This window comes from Meles meles, chromosome 6, assembly GCF_922984935.1.
Source record: "Meles meles chromosome 6, mMelMel3.1 paternal haplotype, whole genome shotgun sequence".
In the NCBI taxonomy this organism is placed as follows: domain Eukaryota; kingdom Metazoa; phylum Chordata; class Mammalia; order Carnivora; family Mustelidae; genus Meles; species Meles meles.
The window spans coordinates 106,693,527-106,710,296 of record NC_060071.1 but is presented as its reverse complement, the minus strand read 5'-3'; the positions used below and the strand labels follow the sequence as shown (position 1 = coordinate 106,710,296).

Genomic DNA, 16,770 nt, shown 5'->3' with positions numbered 1-16,770 from the left:
AAAGAAAGCAGACCTCTAATAACCAGACAGGATGAGCATTCCTCTCTGGGAGACGTCTGTATCCCAGAGAACGACCTTCCTTTAGGACCCTCCTTGCCCTTGAACACAAGGGCCAAGGCCTCCTTCCCACAGTCACTGATTAGAACCACACATACACTTTCTTGGAAAGGTGCTGCCCAGACACTCCACTTGGCCTGTGAAGAAGCTAATCCAGAGGAACGGCTGGCCCTGCCTCCTCCGGTCCCTCGGGTACTTGGGGGGTCCCCATGACAGATGTCCTACAGGCTTACCTAAAACATGGCTGAGGCTCATTGGTTACCCATCACCTGGGGCTCAGCTGCCAGAGCACAGAACCATGTAGCATGAACTCAGAAATGAGTTTTGCTAGGTCTCCAAAATTATGACACATTCCCTTGAAAACTGTGAAAGAGAAAGAGGACACACATCCCCTCCATGCCAAAATGAGCCATTGTTTGTGCTGTCTGTTAAACACCTTTAAAGACCCACTTGTATCAGCGGAAGAAAGCATCAAGACACATCCCACTCACTCTGGGCACTCACCATGGGATGGGGGTGGCATGGGGAGCATACGGGCCTGCCGCTGAGGGAAAGGAATGTTCAAGGAAGGCACCAGGGAAGCACCTTCCGGCAGCTTTGTTCCCCTAATGGACAGGCTCCCTGCGTCTGCCTGGTGGTCTCACACAACTGGCCCCTGGGTGGTCATGGGTGTCTTTCTGTGCCACAATTCCATAGCGGGGAAGGGACTTGGTGGAGAGACTCCTACATCAACACATCCTTCTCGAGGGGAAGGTTGGAGACAGCCAATCCTCAGGACTCTGGATGCCAGCAAAGAGGGCTGCTCTCAGAGCCCCCTGCAGTATTGTACTCCCAGAAGCAAGGCTAATTACTCTTTCTCCATCTAAATTTGTTATTCCTGGGTCTCTGACGAGCATCCTTCCACGAGGACTTCCCAGGCTTTAAACAACTTGGTGTCTAAAAATACAAAACACACGTATCCTCTTTGAACCTATCACGGGTATTTTGGCAATCTCTGTCTACTGATGAGTAGCTTAAGAAGAGGCTAGATTTACAGGGCAATGTACAAACATTTATTTATGCTGCACGAGAAGGCCTTTATCACTGTATGCAAATCTGTTCTCAGGCTTAAAACTCCGACATAGATTCTCAGTGGTACTGTGTTCACGTCCCTTAAACAGGTGCAGAGGAAAGGGTTTTAAAGTTTCTTTGCATATCAAAAGAAAAGGGAGAAAGAAAGGAAGCACGACTACCATTCTGCATTAGGAGAGACTTAAAAGAAAGAGCCTGTGGTTTGTGTTGCTGAATTATTGACAGTTCCCTGGCCACCGCCAATGAGGAGCTCAGCCCCTTTCCAAACAGGGCAAGGCTGAGCAATGTGCGTGCACAGGAGATCCTACCGCCGTTAGCGGTGACTCATTTAATTGCCTGCAAGTCACTACATTAAAAAAAAAAAAAAAAAAAGAGTGTTGACCTCTCCTGCTCTGGTTCCTGCTTCCCAGGTTTTGGCAAGATACCCCAGAAGGGGAATGGGAGCCCTTTCCGCCAGGGTGGACCCTGGAGCGCTGCAAGGGCTGGGTCAAATGCACGAGCCTAGGGAGGGGGCTGGGCTCCTCTGTCGCTGACTACCTACCTCTCTTTTCACCCTAAATAAATAAAGGGACTCTAAATAAAGGGACAGACTCTGTTCCCAGTGGTTTCTCGTTCGTCACTCACCTTTCATACCACTACCTTCTTCTTGGAATGTGTTACGAGCAGTGTTCTGATCTTCTAAGTGTTCACTCCCACCACTTCCTGAAGAGGCTACACTGCTTTGTGGAGACAGGGGGGCATGATCGGATGGGAGGCACTGGGGTCCTCTAGCTCGTAAGTCCTCATGAGACATCCATCCGTGGCCTAGAGGCTGGTTTGGCACATTCATGGGTGGGGTAAGGGACACAGATCGTTTCAAAGGGCTGTGGTGTGCCTGGCCTGAGAGAACTGGAAAAAAAAAATAAAATGAAATAGGTTATTCCCCCCCCTTTAGCCTGGGCCACAGAGAACCCACAATACCTTTTAACCCTGAGAAATGACGCTAACTATCTGTGGTCCCCGCAGGCTGAATACAGGCCTGGCAGAGGCCTTCCCTTCAGGGGGTTCAAAGGGATGCGTCTGCGCCTCTTGGTGGGTTGGGTTTCCCCAAAGAGGCTAAACCTACAGGCCCCGCCCATCTGGCCTTCACCTCTGTGGCTCCGGATCTGGGTTTCATTCTAACTCTAGAAATCAGGGTCCGTGGCAGGAGGCCTATAAATCACTGGCAAAGTGGCCATGGGCCAAGAGCGAAGAGAACATGGGTTAGACAGTTTTCTTTTCTTTTTTTTTTTTTTTTGGAAACACACAGAACCTGACATTACCCATGTCACTGGGGGTGGACTCCTTGAAGAGTAGGCAGGCTGGTCACCGTTTGGGATGTTGGCTGGGCTGGACGAGAAGGTGGACTAGGCCTGGCAGCCAGGAAGCAGGGGAGCCTCTCAGTTCTGGAGGAGTGCGGGCTCCTCGGGGGCCGCAGGGCGCACACGGACCTCAGGGTGTGTGCGGGACACGGGCGGCCGTGTGTGAAAGGGCCGATTCTTTCCCCGGGCTTCACAGGTTAATGCCAAACTTCACACTGACAACACTGCCAGGTAACAAGGCCTTCATTCAGAAGCCGGTGGGGCGCTCACAGCGGGCTGGGGACGGTTTCCACCCACGGGATCAATGCTTCCCCCGGTGGGCCACATCTGCGCAGCCCCTGTTTTCCGTGTCTCTTCCAGAAAACGAGGAAAAAGCAACACAACTCCTGTAACTAGCCAAACTCAACTGAGGTCATTTGAGGGAGGGATTTCACCCAAATCAACGCCCGGGGAGCCGGCGTTACCCTCGGTTGGTTTTTCTGGGCGTTTAAGTAACTTTACAAAATAAGTCTATTCATAAGATTCTCTGAGGCCCGCTTCCTGACAGGTCTGGGGTATTTTGACTGCGGCCACGCTCACATGGAATTGAGCCACATGCATTTTTAAACATTTTTCAGGGAAGCCATTAAGTTCCATCTCTGGCCTTATCCCCTACAGTGAGGTTTTGCTCTCCCAGGCCCGGACAAGCTCTTCTTGGCTGGTGTGAACCTGTGTTTTTTAGTAAGCAGAGCTGACACCAAGTGTAAGAAGCACCCACACCACAAAGACCTGAGCAGAAGACTACCTTGCCCTCACTTCAAAGAGAAAGACCAGAGCCAAAAGGCTGGGTGTTTCCAGAAAGCATATTTGGGGGCAGTGGTTGTGTGGGAAGGTAGTTCGTGGTCAGCTGGCTTCAACCAGGCCTTGAGAGCAATGGGGTCACATCTCTGTTGTCAATGTTTCCTTCCATGTGGCTTCACGTGGCCAGAAGGGAGACAACTTGTGTGAAAGAGGGACAGCCTGAAGGGCGAGAAGCTTCTTCATTAGCAGAACAGGGAGGCAAAAAGGGAGCTGCCCGAATTTACTATTTGTAACCTGAGAGATTCCCACCTGAGGCAGATTCTATCAAAGGCAAGGAATTATCACTGGATTTTTAAAAAAATGCAAAGGGAACTTTGTTTAAAAAAATTTTTTTTGACCCTAACAGGCTGAAACAGCTTGCCTTTCCACTAAATAGGCTAGGGAAGAAACTATTGGAAAAGGCTCCCTGGAAAACGCATTGCTACCTGGTTGGATCAGAATTACCAAGAGAAAAAGGAAAAAAAAAAAAAAGCAAAGAGGAAAAAAGTAAATAAAAAGGAAGCAGCAGCAAAAATGAAGAGAAGCCAATAGAAAAAAAAAAAAAAGAAAGCCAGACATCCAGAAAATCCATTTCATGCCTGTCTAAGTATTTATATAAAATTGGGCAGACTTGTTGAGGGCTCACTGAGTGCTGGAACAGTCCAGCTTAGCTTTCTGATACCTTGGCAACCGTTTCAGACTATCTATCTGGTTGATGCTCTGAATGGTGCCAGCCAGGTGTGCCTCAAGTGGAAATGGGGGTTCCTCTTCACAGCCAGGATTAGAGGTAAACCCCACACCATAAAAACAGGCTAAAGAGAGACACCCAGCTTTGAACTGGCAGAACCCCTAGGATCTAGCTTGGTTAGAGGTGACAAGTGAACATGTAATCATGGGAGGGCACACCACTAAGAGAATCCCCTTCTTTGGGTGCTGACAACACCATCCCAAATATGTAGGAGTTGAATTTCATTTCTGGATGGAACACATTTGCATCTTTCCACCTAAAGTTTTCTTAAATGCCACACTACCTCCCCATCGATGGGCATTGTTGGGGAGGCATGTCAAGCGATACACGAGGAATCTACCAGTTATTGAGAATGGAACAAGATCGTTACCTTACTTAGTGGGGCTTATCAGGTTTTACTCACAGATAATTACTGCCTCTAATAAAAAATCAGTTATAGCTGAGGGAAAACCAGGGCCTTTTCCCAGTAACTTTGTACTGAAGGCCCACCCTATCTGCATCATAAAGACTCCCGCGCTGGCACCCAAACAGCAAGGTCTCCTTAGGAGTCAACCTCCTATAGCAACCAAGCAAAATGCCTCACGCTAAGCTTCCGATTGCAGAGATGGCCATGTGTTTAGATCCAGGCATGGGACGCACCCCAGTAAGAGTGAAGTCATGCTGGGCAAATGTCTCATTTCTCCAAAGAGAATCAGGCCCAGAGGCAAGACCAGCTCGTCTTCCTGTGTGAAGGAGACAGAAGCAGGTGACAGGTGACCTGCCCCACGTGCCATTTTGGGGTGAAGACAATTCTTCAGGTAGAGATAGTAGGTAGAGGCTTGTACCACAAGGCCAATTTTAGGGTTACTTCATGTTCGGTACAAAGTGGCAGAGGCAATGATCAATGCCATGGGCAGCATGAAAATAGGTCTCACCGCTGTGGCATGAATGAGGTGGCCAGGGGCAGAGCGCTGATGGTCGTCTCCTCACTCCATTTTTTTTAAACCAAAGAATTCTTCTGATGTGGTGATAAATAGAGGGAAAACGGATATTCAAGCAAAAGTAAATACCTAAATAAAAAATTCCTTTTTCCTGTGAGTAGAGAGGCAGAGCAGTGAAAACAGTCTTCTGGTAGCTGTCCCAGAATGACTCTAGCTAGAGGCAGACCTTTAGAATGACAACAGTCAATGTTTCATTCAGACTTAAGCTGCCCCTGGGTATCTGAACCCTGCAGAATTAAGTACACCTTGGGGGGGGAAAAATCTCAATATAGATTAGAAATCAGCAGGTTCCGGCAGAATCGAAGTCCTGAATTTGTATTGCATTTGTGACTTTAGAATAGTGAGAGGTGGAGGGACATGCGTGTTTCTGGATGGATTTATTATATTGAAAATCCTACTAAAAATTACCCAGGGGACCAAGGTTGTGCCTCTTTTGCCCTTAAAAAACTGAAGCTACAACTTAATATAGTGTAGAGTATAAATTCAATATTGTTTATTATTTTTAGAAGGAAATAGAGGTTCAATATTGCTTATGTCTTCTTACAGGAAATTTCAGGAATGTCCACATATCCACGTATGTACACATACGTAGGCCAATAGAATACTGTGATTTGGGGGGCATTTATAAATTCAAGTGAACCAAAAATAAATAACAAATACTGAATAAGTCTAATTGAAATATGGGGAAAAAACCCAGCTAAACTTAATCCCATTACAGCCATGGAGCCGTAGATGGGTAGAGAGGGTCTTATAATCTGGCAATAAACTCTGCCATATCATTCTTGGTTAGCCAATTTCTCTGACCTCATTTAAACTTATGATTTCTTTTTCATCTCAAAACATCTTTAATGAGACTCCCGTCAATGCCTTTTTAGAGGAAAACACGATACGTGGCTCTGGGACCTATTCTTTTGAGTATTTTCTTGAAAGCCTGGAAATCAGATTTTTTTAACCCCTTTCCTTTGACCAAACTTGACTTCAGCTCAGTTTTAGCTCAAAATTCAGTGACAGGCTTTTGGGGACAGACTCTTTTAAGAAATTTAGGAATAACTACTTTTTCTGCTTTCCAATGTGACAAGTAATAGGGTTTGCAGAAAGAGGAAGTTTGGGGATACTGGGCCCATGAGCTCTTTGGTTCACCGTTAGGTTAAGCATTATACCTCACTCACCGTGGAGGAGAGAAGAGATCCCTATAAGTACAGGTAATTGGATTCCACTGTCAGTGAAACTTTATCCTCACAAACTTTAATGGACCTCTTTCAAAGATACACTGCATACTTCCCTGTCCTCCTGAAGCTTATGCATTGAATGTAATTTCTGCTTTAAAAATTGTTAGGAGCCTAGATTCATAACATTTCAGAGCTGGAAGCCCCTTGAAAGGTAATTCAAGAATTCCTAAGTCATGAGCTCTGGGCTCCTAGGGACTGAAATTCCCTTAAAATCCCTGTGTGCACCATACTTGTGCTCACGGATGAAATACTGTGTTGCAAATAATCTTTATATATAGGCAGAGTATGAACATTAATAAAAGACAAATTAATTTACATGTTGCTGAATTCATAGCTCTTTTGGTCCCTTTTTTTCTATCAGCAGATTCAGGGTACAATTCTTGCTTTTTGGGGACCCCGATTTTTTTATATGTTAACAACGGAGCCCCAAATTCAACAAATGGTAGAGACAACTGCTGTTCTCTGCTTTGCTGACTGAGGTTTTCATAGGCAGTAAAGGCAGCCTTGGGAACTCTCACGCTCAAAGTTCCCGGCATGTCTCTCATCGTCAGGATATTCCCTCCAGTCCTGTCCACCAGCACTCTGCGTTGCGACCACTATGTGTTTCCACCTCCTGACAGTCTTAACATTTCGTTCTAGAGTTTATAATCTAGAAGCTGACTTCTTTTTGAATAAGGGCAGTAAGTTCCCATATTCCTAATCGTGCCCACTTTCGTCAAACCAAACAGCTTGTCTTCTCAACCCAAACTTGAGTTCTGTCTGGTCACATCCCTATGAGTTCAGACGGGATTGGAAATTTTAATCTTTTTTACTCCTCAGGCAGTCTCTCAATTTCTAATTCAACAAGCTGCCCTTGTCACAGGAAAACTTCCTCAAAATTTCCAAATTCCAGATGCTCACGTGATAAAACTTGACAAAATTGCGAGTAAACTTGACAAAAATAACTCATTCTAATTTAGGGATTTGAAGAAGTAGAACGAGGAAACTAAACACCAGCATATGATTTTAAAATATTAATTCAAATTTCTTTCCTAAATTAAAAGATCCTAGGCTATTCCCTACTCTCAGGATACACGCTGGGCATGTCAACACGCTATGACAAAGCCTAGGAATATTCTACGTGTGCGCTGCTAATGGTGTAACTTTAACATTGTCTACTAGACCTACTCTCCAAAGAAATTCAGAGTATCTACAGAACCTTTGCTGTATACAGCAATTTGCTGTATACGGCAATCATATAATTCTTACATTTTGCTATGGGAGATGGTTTGATACTAGTCTAGTTGAAAGGAGAAAAAACTCAACCCGCTGCCAGCTACAAAATAACTTCAATTATTATTTCAAAGTTACTGGGGGAGCAATTTTGATCATTTCTTTAGATTTAAGGCCTGCTTCTCAGGCATTTTTCAGGTGCCATCCAAGAATTTCTCGAGAGTGCTTTCAGGGTATCTAAGGAACTGCTACTAAAGGCTTTCCGTTTTCAAAGAGTAGAGATCTGTTAACACCACTTGTTTGAATGATTCCAGGCCTTTGCTTAAGGAAAAAAAAAAGCCAGCATTTTCGAGGCTCAGTGACGAAATGAAACTAGAGCCTGGATTCCTCTTCTTTGGTTGGTTTTGTGGGGCCACAACCTGTAACCCGAGGCCCTGTAGTGGGAATCTTTGGGGAAGAAAAGATTAATCGTACTGCAAGAATACATTAAAAAACCAAACCAAACAAAAACAAAACCAGAGTGTTTGATCAGTGACGTCATGCAAAAAAAGACAAAATAACACCACTCACATTTACAGCCAAGTACAGATTGGTGTAAAAGGAGGGGGAAGGGGTTATTAATTACTCAGGTTAAAATTAACATGCTCTGCCATCATTGCTTCAGGGAACAAATCAAAAGCCCATCTAGAAGGTTACATGCCTCAACTCTGCATGCTTGCTCTCTGCTTCTTGTTCAAAGGTTTGGAAAACCAGTGCTTACAACATCTGGACACCAGAAGATGATTCCCCCAAAACAGCTTCAGACTCCACCTCATTCTGGGGGAAGAGGAGAGAACAGGCTACAAAGCAAAGACGTGGTCGGTGGATGGGGTGTTCCCGACAAGCCCAAAGGGGAAGCCACACACTCTCAGGAAAGAGAAAATGTACACTTGCCTAAGCAACAAAACAAAACAAATGGAGACTCTGAAAGAAGAGAAAGCCGCAAAGAACATCGCAACGAGGTTGACAAATACACAGCGCCAAATCTCTTTTTCCCTATTAAATCTCATTTTCATACAGCATTGAAACAAAAGCATTCTGATGCAGGGAAAAGCACCTGGAGAGACTTTTTCAATAATGCGAGTCCTTGTCCCTGAAGTCAGCTCTTATTACTCTCCAGACGGCTTAGCCTTTGGGCAGAGGAAAGATGTATGTTTCTGCCTTCACGTTATCACTTAAACATTTGGGCTTTTAAGAAGTAAATTAGGATGTTTCTGGCAGACTTTTATTGCTGCATTAATCTCTGATACCTTTCATTTGTTCTCTTTTGTCAGTTTCTATAATGGCCAAACTGGGTGTCATCCAGTAGAAAATCTATTTTAGATAACGGCTATTTGACTTTGTATTGCCATTATTTACGAAATAAGCTAGACAAGAAGCCAATATAGACATTTTATAGAAATTGGTTGAGTCTCACTCACAAGCTTAACTTCAAGTCAAGCAGTCCTAAAAGGAAACTGCCCAAATCCTCTCATTCCATTCCATCAAAACCAAGGACATCAACTATGGAAGTAATCTGACACCACGGAAGCAGATGTTGAAGCCAATTCAAGGGACTGCGGGATCAACCCAGCCACTTCTGAAGTGTCTGCATGTTGGGTTAACTTCTACTTTCCTGCGCTTTGTTTCTTTTCCTATCTATATTTATACCTACATGCGTTCAACCCTGAGGCTTGTCCATGGAATTTCTACCCACATAGAGACTTGAAGAGATGAAATCCAGAAAAGAATTTAGACAGAGACACAGAATTTGAATCATTTTGTTGACGACACTAAGTCAATAATTGAGTCAAGCCAGTGGCCAGGAGTGGATTTAAGAGGGCATGTCCTTTTTCATTTTCCAACGTATCCATAAAAATGCCCCAGTCATTTTGTTTCAGGAAGAAAGTGGAGACACTCAGAAAACTAGGTGTTCAATGAAAAAACATCTCTCCCGCCCCTTTCTTAAAAGACAGCTGTCAGACTGTAACTGCTCACATGCCTACCCAGGAGGTCCTTCTTAGCCTTACAAAATGCAATATCCATCCTGTGTTTAATGACGTCGGGGCTACTCACTGAGCATGGGTACCAGACAAGCAATCCTGAAATGGAACTGCAAACAGCCGGAATTTCATGATTGAGCAACTCAGACCTTCTCAGAGCATCAGTGCTCCCAAGGCCACAGCAGAGTCGCTGAACAAATAGTCAATGACTTCTACAACCTGACATAGCTAACAAGGCTTTTCCAGAGGAGAAACAGGTCAATCCCTTGAAAGGGGCTCACAAAGGCTATTTTAAAAACCTTGTCTATGAAGGCAAAGTCTGCTGCTGGAACTTCAAGGCTCCCAGATAAGAGGCTGGTATGGCTTGTAAATGTCATGGCTCTCATTAGGCCAGGACTGGAATCATTAGATGCCTAAGTCCTGCCTTCAGGGCCTCAGCTCAGCCCCAGCCAAATGCACTGTGCCAGGACTTCTCTGGGCGTGAAACTCTGAACTCTGCCTTGATCAGGCAGAAATCCCTTTTCTTCTCTTTCTGGTGCTAGGAGAAGGGTGATAAATAATTAGGATGTATTATGTGGTCCTGACTAATTCTTAACTTAGTTACTTGATAGAAGAATGAGAACTGGAGTTTCTCAGCATTGTGACTCGCGGGGCAATTTACTGATTAGGGAACTGGTTCTTGTTTTCATTAAAGCATTCAATCTAAATGTCAAATGTAATAATACACATAAATGACCATTCAAAAACCCCACAATTTGAGCTTACATGGCTAATTAGATGATTTTTTTGTTGTTGTTAATTAAGAGAAATTGGATGGTTTAGGCTCTCCTGGCTTCTTAATTATGTTTGATTGAATTCACCATGTGATTCAAGACAAGCTATCGAGGCTTCACACATCCCAATTCCCGCTTTGCTTCACCTTCGGTATCTTCTCAGATTCCAGACTGTCACAGCCAGCTCCGGTGGGTGTTGGAACGTGGTGATATTGGTACTGTGTTTGTAAAACTGATTTACTGTGGCCTGTAATTACACATACCGATTTGAATTTTTGACTCGACACTGCATTTTTCACTTAAACCGTACTGTTCTTCCCTACCCCAGAGAAACAGCATTTACGTAATTGCTCTCAACTCATCTACTTGGGTATTATAAATCAGTCCTGCAATAAAAGACTTCCAGAGACACTGCAGGCACGAGGTTGCTGGCATAATTCAGCCCCCGGGGATTGTTCTAGTTTAAGGACAGGAATCAAACAGCATTCATTTCTTATTGGAGATGAGATGGGAAGGGCTGTATGGAGACTTTGGATCCCGGCGGCAGAGAGATAGGGGCCATAGGGCAATCAGGAGGGCTGGGCAGAACCCAGGCAGCCAGCTCAGATCCATAGGTCCCCTCCCTTTGCTCCTCACTGCCGGTCCCACATACTGTGTAACGTTTGTGGGGTTCCCCTCACCTGTCCCACAAACTGTATAATGTGTCATCTGTTCTCTTATTCTGTGTCTTATCTGCGGTGGATCCTCCATATTCACAGATTCCATATTTGTGAATTCACTGATTTGCTAAGCTTTACTTGTAGGCCCCCAAATCGACACTTGTCTCATTTTCATGGTCATTCGTGGACGTGCTCAGAGAGGCAACAAATCAGAGTCCCTCAGGCACAGACTCCCAAAGGAGGATCTGTCTTCCTGTGTTGGCTTTCATCCTGTAAGCAAGTGGCCTTTTCCAGGCCTGTGTAGGGTCATGGTTTTCTCACTCTGGTGTTTTTCTTTGGTGATTTTTCTATTTCTAATGGCCCCAAGTGTGGCAGAACTGAGGTGCTCCTTGGTGTTCCTAAGTGCAGGAAGGCTGTGATGTGCCTTACAGAGAGAATACACGTGCTAGATAAGCTTCACTGAAGCATGACTTATAGTGCTGCTGGCCTTGAGTTCAAGGTTAATGCATCAACAATATATATGACATAAGATGTCTTTAAACATATAGGAAACAAAGTTACGTACTGATCGGCGGATGAAAATGTGAGGCTTGCAGGAACGTCACCCTCTATCTCCCCTAGGAGCAATGGTTCAAGATTTGCTAATTGAGTGTTCACAATGGTTTTATAGAATGTAACTACTGCAAATACTAAGAACTCACTGTGCATATGTTGATACCAACTCTTCATCCAAATGCTGAATACAAACTCTACCTCCCATCCTGGGACATGTTTATCACATTTGCCACATTTTTTTTGCCTTAGGCTAGTGGTTCTTCACCTTGGCTACACAGTCAACCTTGCTGGAGCCTTTGAAAAAAACCCGATGCCCGAGTCTCATTCCAGACCAAAGAAAGAGACAATCTCTGTAGTGGGTTGGAGCATTCATACTTTTCAATGCATCTGAGGAGCTGTAAGGGCCAGCCAGGCTGAGAACTACCATCTTAGGCTATCTTTTGGCCTGAGGGTACCCCCAAACTGGGTCTGACATCCTGGACATTGCAAACACCCCAGGTTGGATGCCATTTCTGCCTGGTCTTAATAAGATGCCCACAAACAATGGATATCTTGTTTCCTTTTCAAGTGGCTTTTAAAGGACAACATACAAATCTTCACTTTTCCTACCAAACAAGTCTTGTTTGCTTTGGATTCACATGTAGAATTCTGTTTGGGCTCTTCAGCTCAGGATTTTATCACTCTCGCCCTGCCCTCCAAGTAAAATAAATAATATTTTGCTTCCAGAATTCCAACCTGAAGGATACCTGGGCAGAAATTTCTGAGGACTCCTTAGACACATGTTTTTACTCCTGAACAAGACTGCCTGCTTCTTGCTGTGGCCATTTTGCTCTTGCTGAGTAAGGAGAGAGGATCAGGGGTCAGCAGGAGGCCCTCTCTGAACTCTCTAAGTCTGGAAATTTCTGCTGGTGAAAGCAGAACTGATTTACAAACAGCAAAAACTGTGTTCTAGATCTATGGACCAGCAGCACTAACACCACCTGGGAGTTCTTTCCTTTTTTTTTTTTTTTTTTTTCCGCAGAAAGCCTGGACTCTTTTGCCTTACCTCACACCTACAGAGAACCACGATCTGATTTAAGATGCCATGGGATTTGTGTGCATACTTAAGGTTAAGATATATTGCCTATGTACCTAGCTCTGACCTGCTGGCTTGACACCTGTTCTCTTGATGTTGGGATAGGCATCAACCGTACAAAAAGCAGCCTGCTAGAGTGAGAAGAATTTGAGGTTTGTGTAATAAGTCATATAACCTTTCTGTGCCTCAGTTTTCCCCAATATTAGATATCGAAGGATACAGTGTGGGATTGTTGGAAAAAGGCCATTTAATGTACATAAAAGGGTTTTGGAAAAAAAAAAAGGTTTACAAAGTGTAAAGTGCTACAGAAATACTAGTTATTAATTGTCAGAGTAAGGAACCCTCAAATGGAAACCAACACTGCTGATGGAAAAATCAACTCAAAGTGTTAGCTAATCTAATGACATTCACGGATCATTTTCAGCATATTATGGACAGTAGGAAAAATATCTCTGATTATTGAGAGTGGTTCACAGATTTACAAGACATAAATTTCCATCATGGTCTGTCATATCAAAAGGAGTATCTTCCTCACTCTTTCAGAATCCTTATACTGACAAAATTTTCTCTGCCCTAATCAGAATCCTCTTCCTTTGATTCTGACTCAACTTGGTCTTTTCTTTCCTCTCACGTTTTATTTTTTTTAAGATGTATTTATTTTTGAGATAGAGGGAGTGAGCGAGCGAGAGAACGCACAAGCTATGGGAGGGGCAGAGAGAGAGATTCCCAAGCAGACTCCCCTATGCCCCCACCACTACTGAGAGGGGAGCCCAATGCAGAGCTTGATCTCATGACCCTGAGATCATGACCTGAGCTGAAATCAAGAGTCAGACACCTAACTGACTGAGCCACCGAGGTGCTCCACCCCTCACACATTTTAGTGTTCATGTTTCATTTCTATTTTCAGGGCATGTGGCTTACCTTCTTTATCATTAGATTTCAGTGCCCAGAACTCCTCATGAGACCCTCTCTTTCTTTGTCCTGATGTTGATAAGCAACACTGATTGCCCAAAGTCTTATTGAAAATGCTAAGTACCACCAGTATATTTAGAAATTCAAGCTACGAACCTATTATGTGGCTGGGTAACACTGAGTTCTTCATATACAGAACAAGGGCATGGACTAGGTGACTTAATTAACTCAGTCATCAGATATGTGTTGAGTGCCTACCATGTTGCATGCTCTAAAAGCTGAGGGCACAACATTGAAAAAGCCATTACAGCGCAGTGGATGCTCTTTCAGCCCCTCCCTGAGCCAACCTTCTGCAATGGTATTAGCATATTGATGCAGTGCCATTCTCATCTGGACAAGGTATTTTCCCCACATTATTTATTTCTGCATATTTTTAAAAAGTCTGCCTTGTAATACCAATAGAACAGCCAGCTAAGGGTGTCAGGGTAAAGGATCTGCCAGCTGCTCACCACAGGCAAATTTCTGGAGAAGGGAAGGCACTAAATTTTATCATTCTCCCCACTCCTGGCTCATCCCAACACTCTCGTCTTCCCCCGCACATTTTAGGATCTCACGAAAGGGTGACTGGATGAATGAATGCCCTATCTCCTGACTCTGCTTTTCTCTTACCTGCCCCAGGGTGGGGATACTGTACTGTCATTTCCCCAAGTGCAATCTAAAAGACCCATCCCTAAGAACCACCTTTCCTGGTCTTTCATTCTCTGAAGAAGAGACCACATGGCAGCGAGCACGGCACCAGCTACAATTTGCCAATGCCACTAAGTGTCAGCTACAGACAGACATTGTTTCATTTAGTACTCATTTAATGCCTTCTGAGGTAGGTTCTACCATTGCTCCTCCCTCCACCCTGCCCAACACAAATTTCACAGACAGCAAGCAGAGTTGCAGAGGGTAAGGGACTCCTCAAAGATCAGATAGCTAGGAAGGGGCAAGAGCCAGAGTTCAAGACCAAGTTCCTCTGACTTGCGAGACTGCCTTCTTGTGACCAACACTACACTGCTTCTTGCAGCAGAAAGAACTTCACAGGCTTAGACTTTCAGTCCTGACGCTGAACACTCAATATCCCAAATCTTGAGCAAGTCCATTGGCTCCTCAGGGTCTCAGGAGCTCCTGTGGAACACAGTTCTAACGATGGTAATACCTCTTCTACTGACTTCCCAGGGTTGCTGTGGGATCACATGCTCTCTGCTTCATCCCCATCCATCCATCCATCCATCCATCCATCCATCCATCCATTTGCTGAGCATGTGCCCTGTGGTCAGAGAATATGCTGGGCACTAGGAAGGACGATCAAGAAAGACCCACTAAGATGATAGGTGAAAAACTGCTTTTGAAATTTTTCAAAAAAATTGTTTGAATTTCTTTTAAATTTCCCTTCCTGGGAAGAGATGGTTCAGCTAATCTCCTCATTCAGCAAACACTTAGTGTCTCTATGCATAGGACACTGAACTAGTCACCAGGGCCCCAGATGCCAAAGAGAGTATAACAGAAGACAGGGCAGCCAGAAGCCATCGGTATCTTCTACTATGTATTAAGCCACCGCGCGCTATGGTGAGAAGCACATTGCAGCGAGGAGCTGTAAGGCAGTGCTAATATTCTAAGTAACACCTTGCACGAAGGTGAAGAAGTGCTGAAAAAGTAAAAATTTTAGGTGATTTCAGTTTCAATGAATTCACCACAGTATCTCAAGGACTAATGAGTGTTTTCCAGGAGGTGGTAATAGGCCTGGCCCTCTATTTTGGAATGACAGTAGCGGGATATTTGTGAAAGTCAAAGCTCTTCTCTCTGGCTTCCGCAGTAAACGTGCATGTTGTTTCCTTGGCTGTAAGTTGGCTATTCCGTACAGTCATTTAAAATCCGTGAATCTGAGATGCATGAAGATTCCCTATGACTGAATTAGAAATCACCTGCTCAACCACATGGAAAGCGTCTCTTTTCCATTTGGGCTTTCCCCAAATGACTCACAAAGCTTATGGTTTGGGTCTTGTGTGGGTAGTCTGAGGGCAGAGTCAGGCAATCATCTGCATAAAAAAGCCAAACCAGGATCTTTTCATTTTAAAGTAAATGCTGGAAGAGCCCCAGACTTAAAAGAAACAACATGGCTTTTTTTTTTTTTTAATCCCCCTTCAGAGAAGTAAGATAACCACATAATGTTTCCCTGAACAAAAAGCTATGCTTCAAAAATAATTCCCCATGAAATGAAGGAAGCCCAAAGGGGGTGACTGAGGGGGTGAGCTTTTCATTCCTGAGGCAAGACCTCAGGAGAACTGGTCGAGAGCAACACCAACATTTTACTGAAAAGTAGATGTTGCTGTTGTTTGGGTGCCCAGTAGAGTTGGTCCTGATGGAATTTTAATGATGGTGCTACATTTCTTGGGCCCTTCCTCTAAAAATATTTTCAGAAGACTGGAAGGTATAATACTACAATTTGCTTCCCTCGTTTATTTACTCCCTAATTATCTTGGAATTCTAGAACTTTAAAGCAGAGAGGGAGTTGATAAATAGGATTTAGAAATCATCTATTCCACAACCGTCTCTCCCCTCACTGTCCCCCCACCTCTGCATTTTATCAGTTAAAGAATCAGAGGCTCGAGAGATACAGCAATTGTCCAAGGCCACTCAACAAAGTTGATACTGAAGCTAAGATGAGAGCCTTGATGTTTTTGGTCTTCGTCATTCATATTATATCGGCCGTTATTAGTCTTCATATCAGTGATATTGATAAAGAGGAACAGAATAATAGATCTGTGATCTAAAACAGATAAGCCCTCATTTAACACCAGAGTAATATACAGCAGAACCCAACTGTTGAGAACTATAGATTTGTACAACAGTGTGAACAGTGTAACCTGCACACAGCTAGGACCTCTGGAAAATGATCATATGCCATCAGTTTTTCCAGAACGAGGGCTGTTGCGTCTTCACAGATGTCAGGATTTTCCGGATCTGGGCATTCCGTGCACCTGTTCTTCTCCTATTTGCTGTCTCCACTGTTTAGCCATCACCAATCCAGATGTGCCACAGAACCCTCTCATGTTTATCTCACTGCTCAGAGAGAGAGCCACAACTGATGTGAAATCAAGTATTGTTTATAGATTAGAAGAGGCAACACCTTCTTTAGTCAAAGTCTTCACCTGTGGAAGACTTCTTTCTCTACTAGGATTAATCCTGCTCACCAGTTTGGGTTGTATTTCCTTAATTCCATGGTTTTAAGTAGACAATACATTTATGGAGAGGTTTGCAGCTAGGATGTCTATAT

The 16,770-nt window shown here is 44.1% G+C and overlaps 1 protein-coding gene across 2 annotated transcripts in view; it reads right to left on the bottom strand.

Moving 5' to 3' along the window:
* SAMD4A (sterile alpha motif domain containing 4A) overlaps positions 1-16,770 on the bottom strand; it is a 207,692-nt gene that overhangs the window by 50,077 nt on the left and 140,845 nt on the right. The window contains exon 4 of one of the 2 annotated variants that reach the window (XM_046008460.1): positions 1,753-2,016. The exons of the other annotated variant lie outside the window; for it this stretch is intronic. Coding sequence (XP_045864416.1) covers positions 1,753-2,016 — 264 coding nt within the window. The remainder of the gene's footprint in view (positions 1-1,752; positions 2,017-16,770) is intronic. 2 annotated transcript variants of the gene reach the window in all.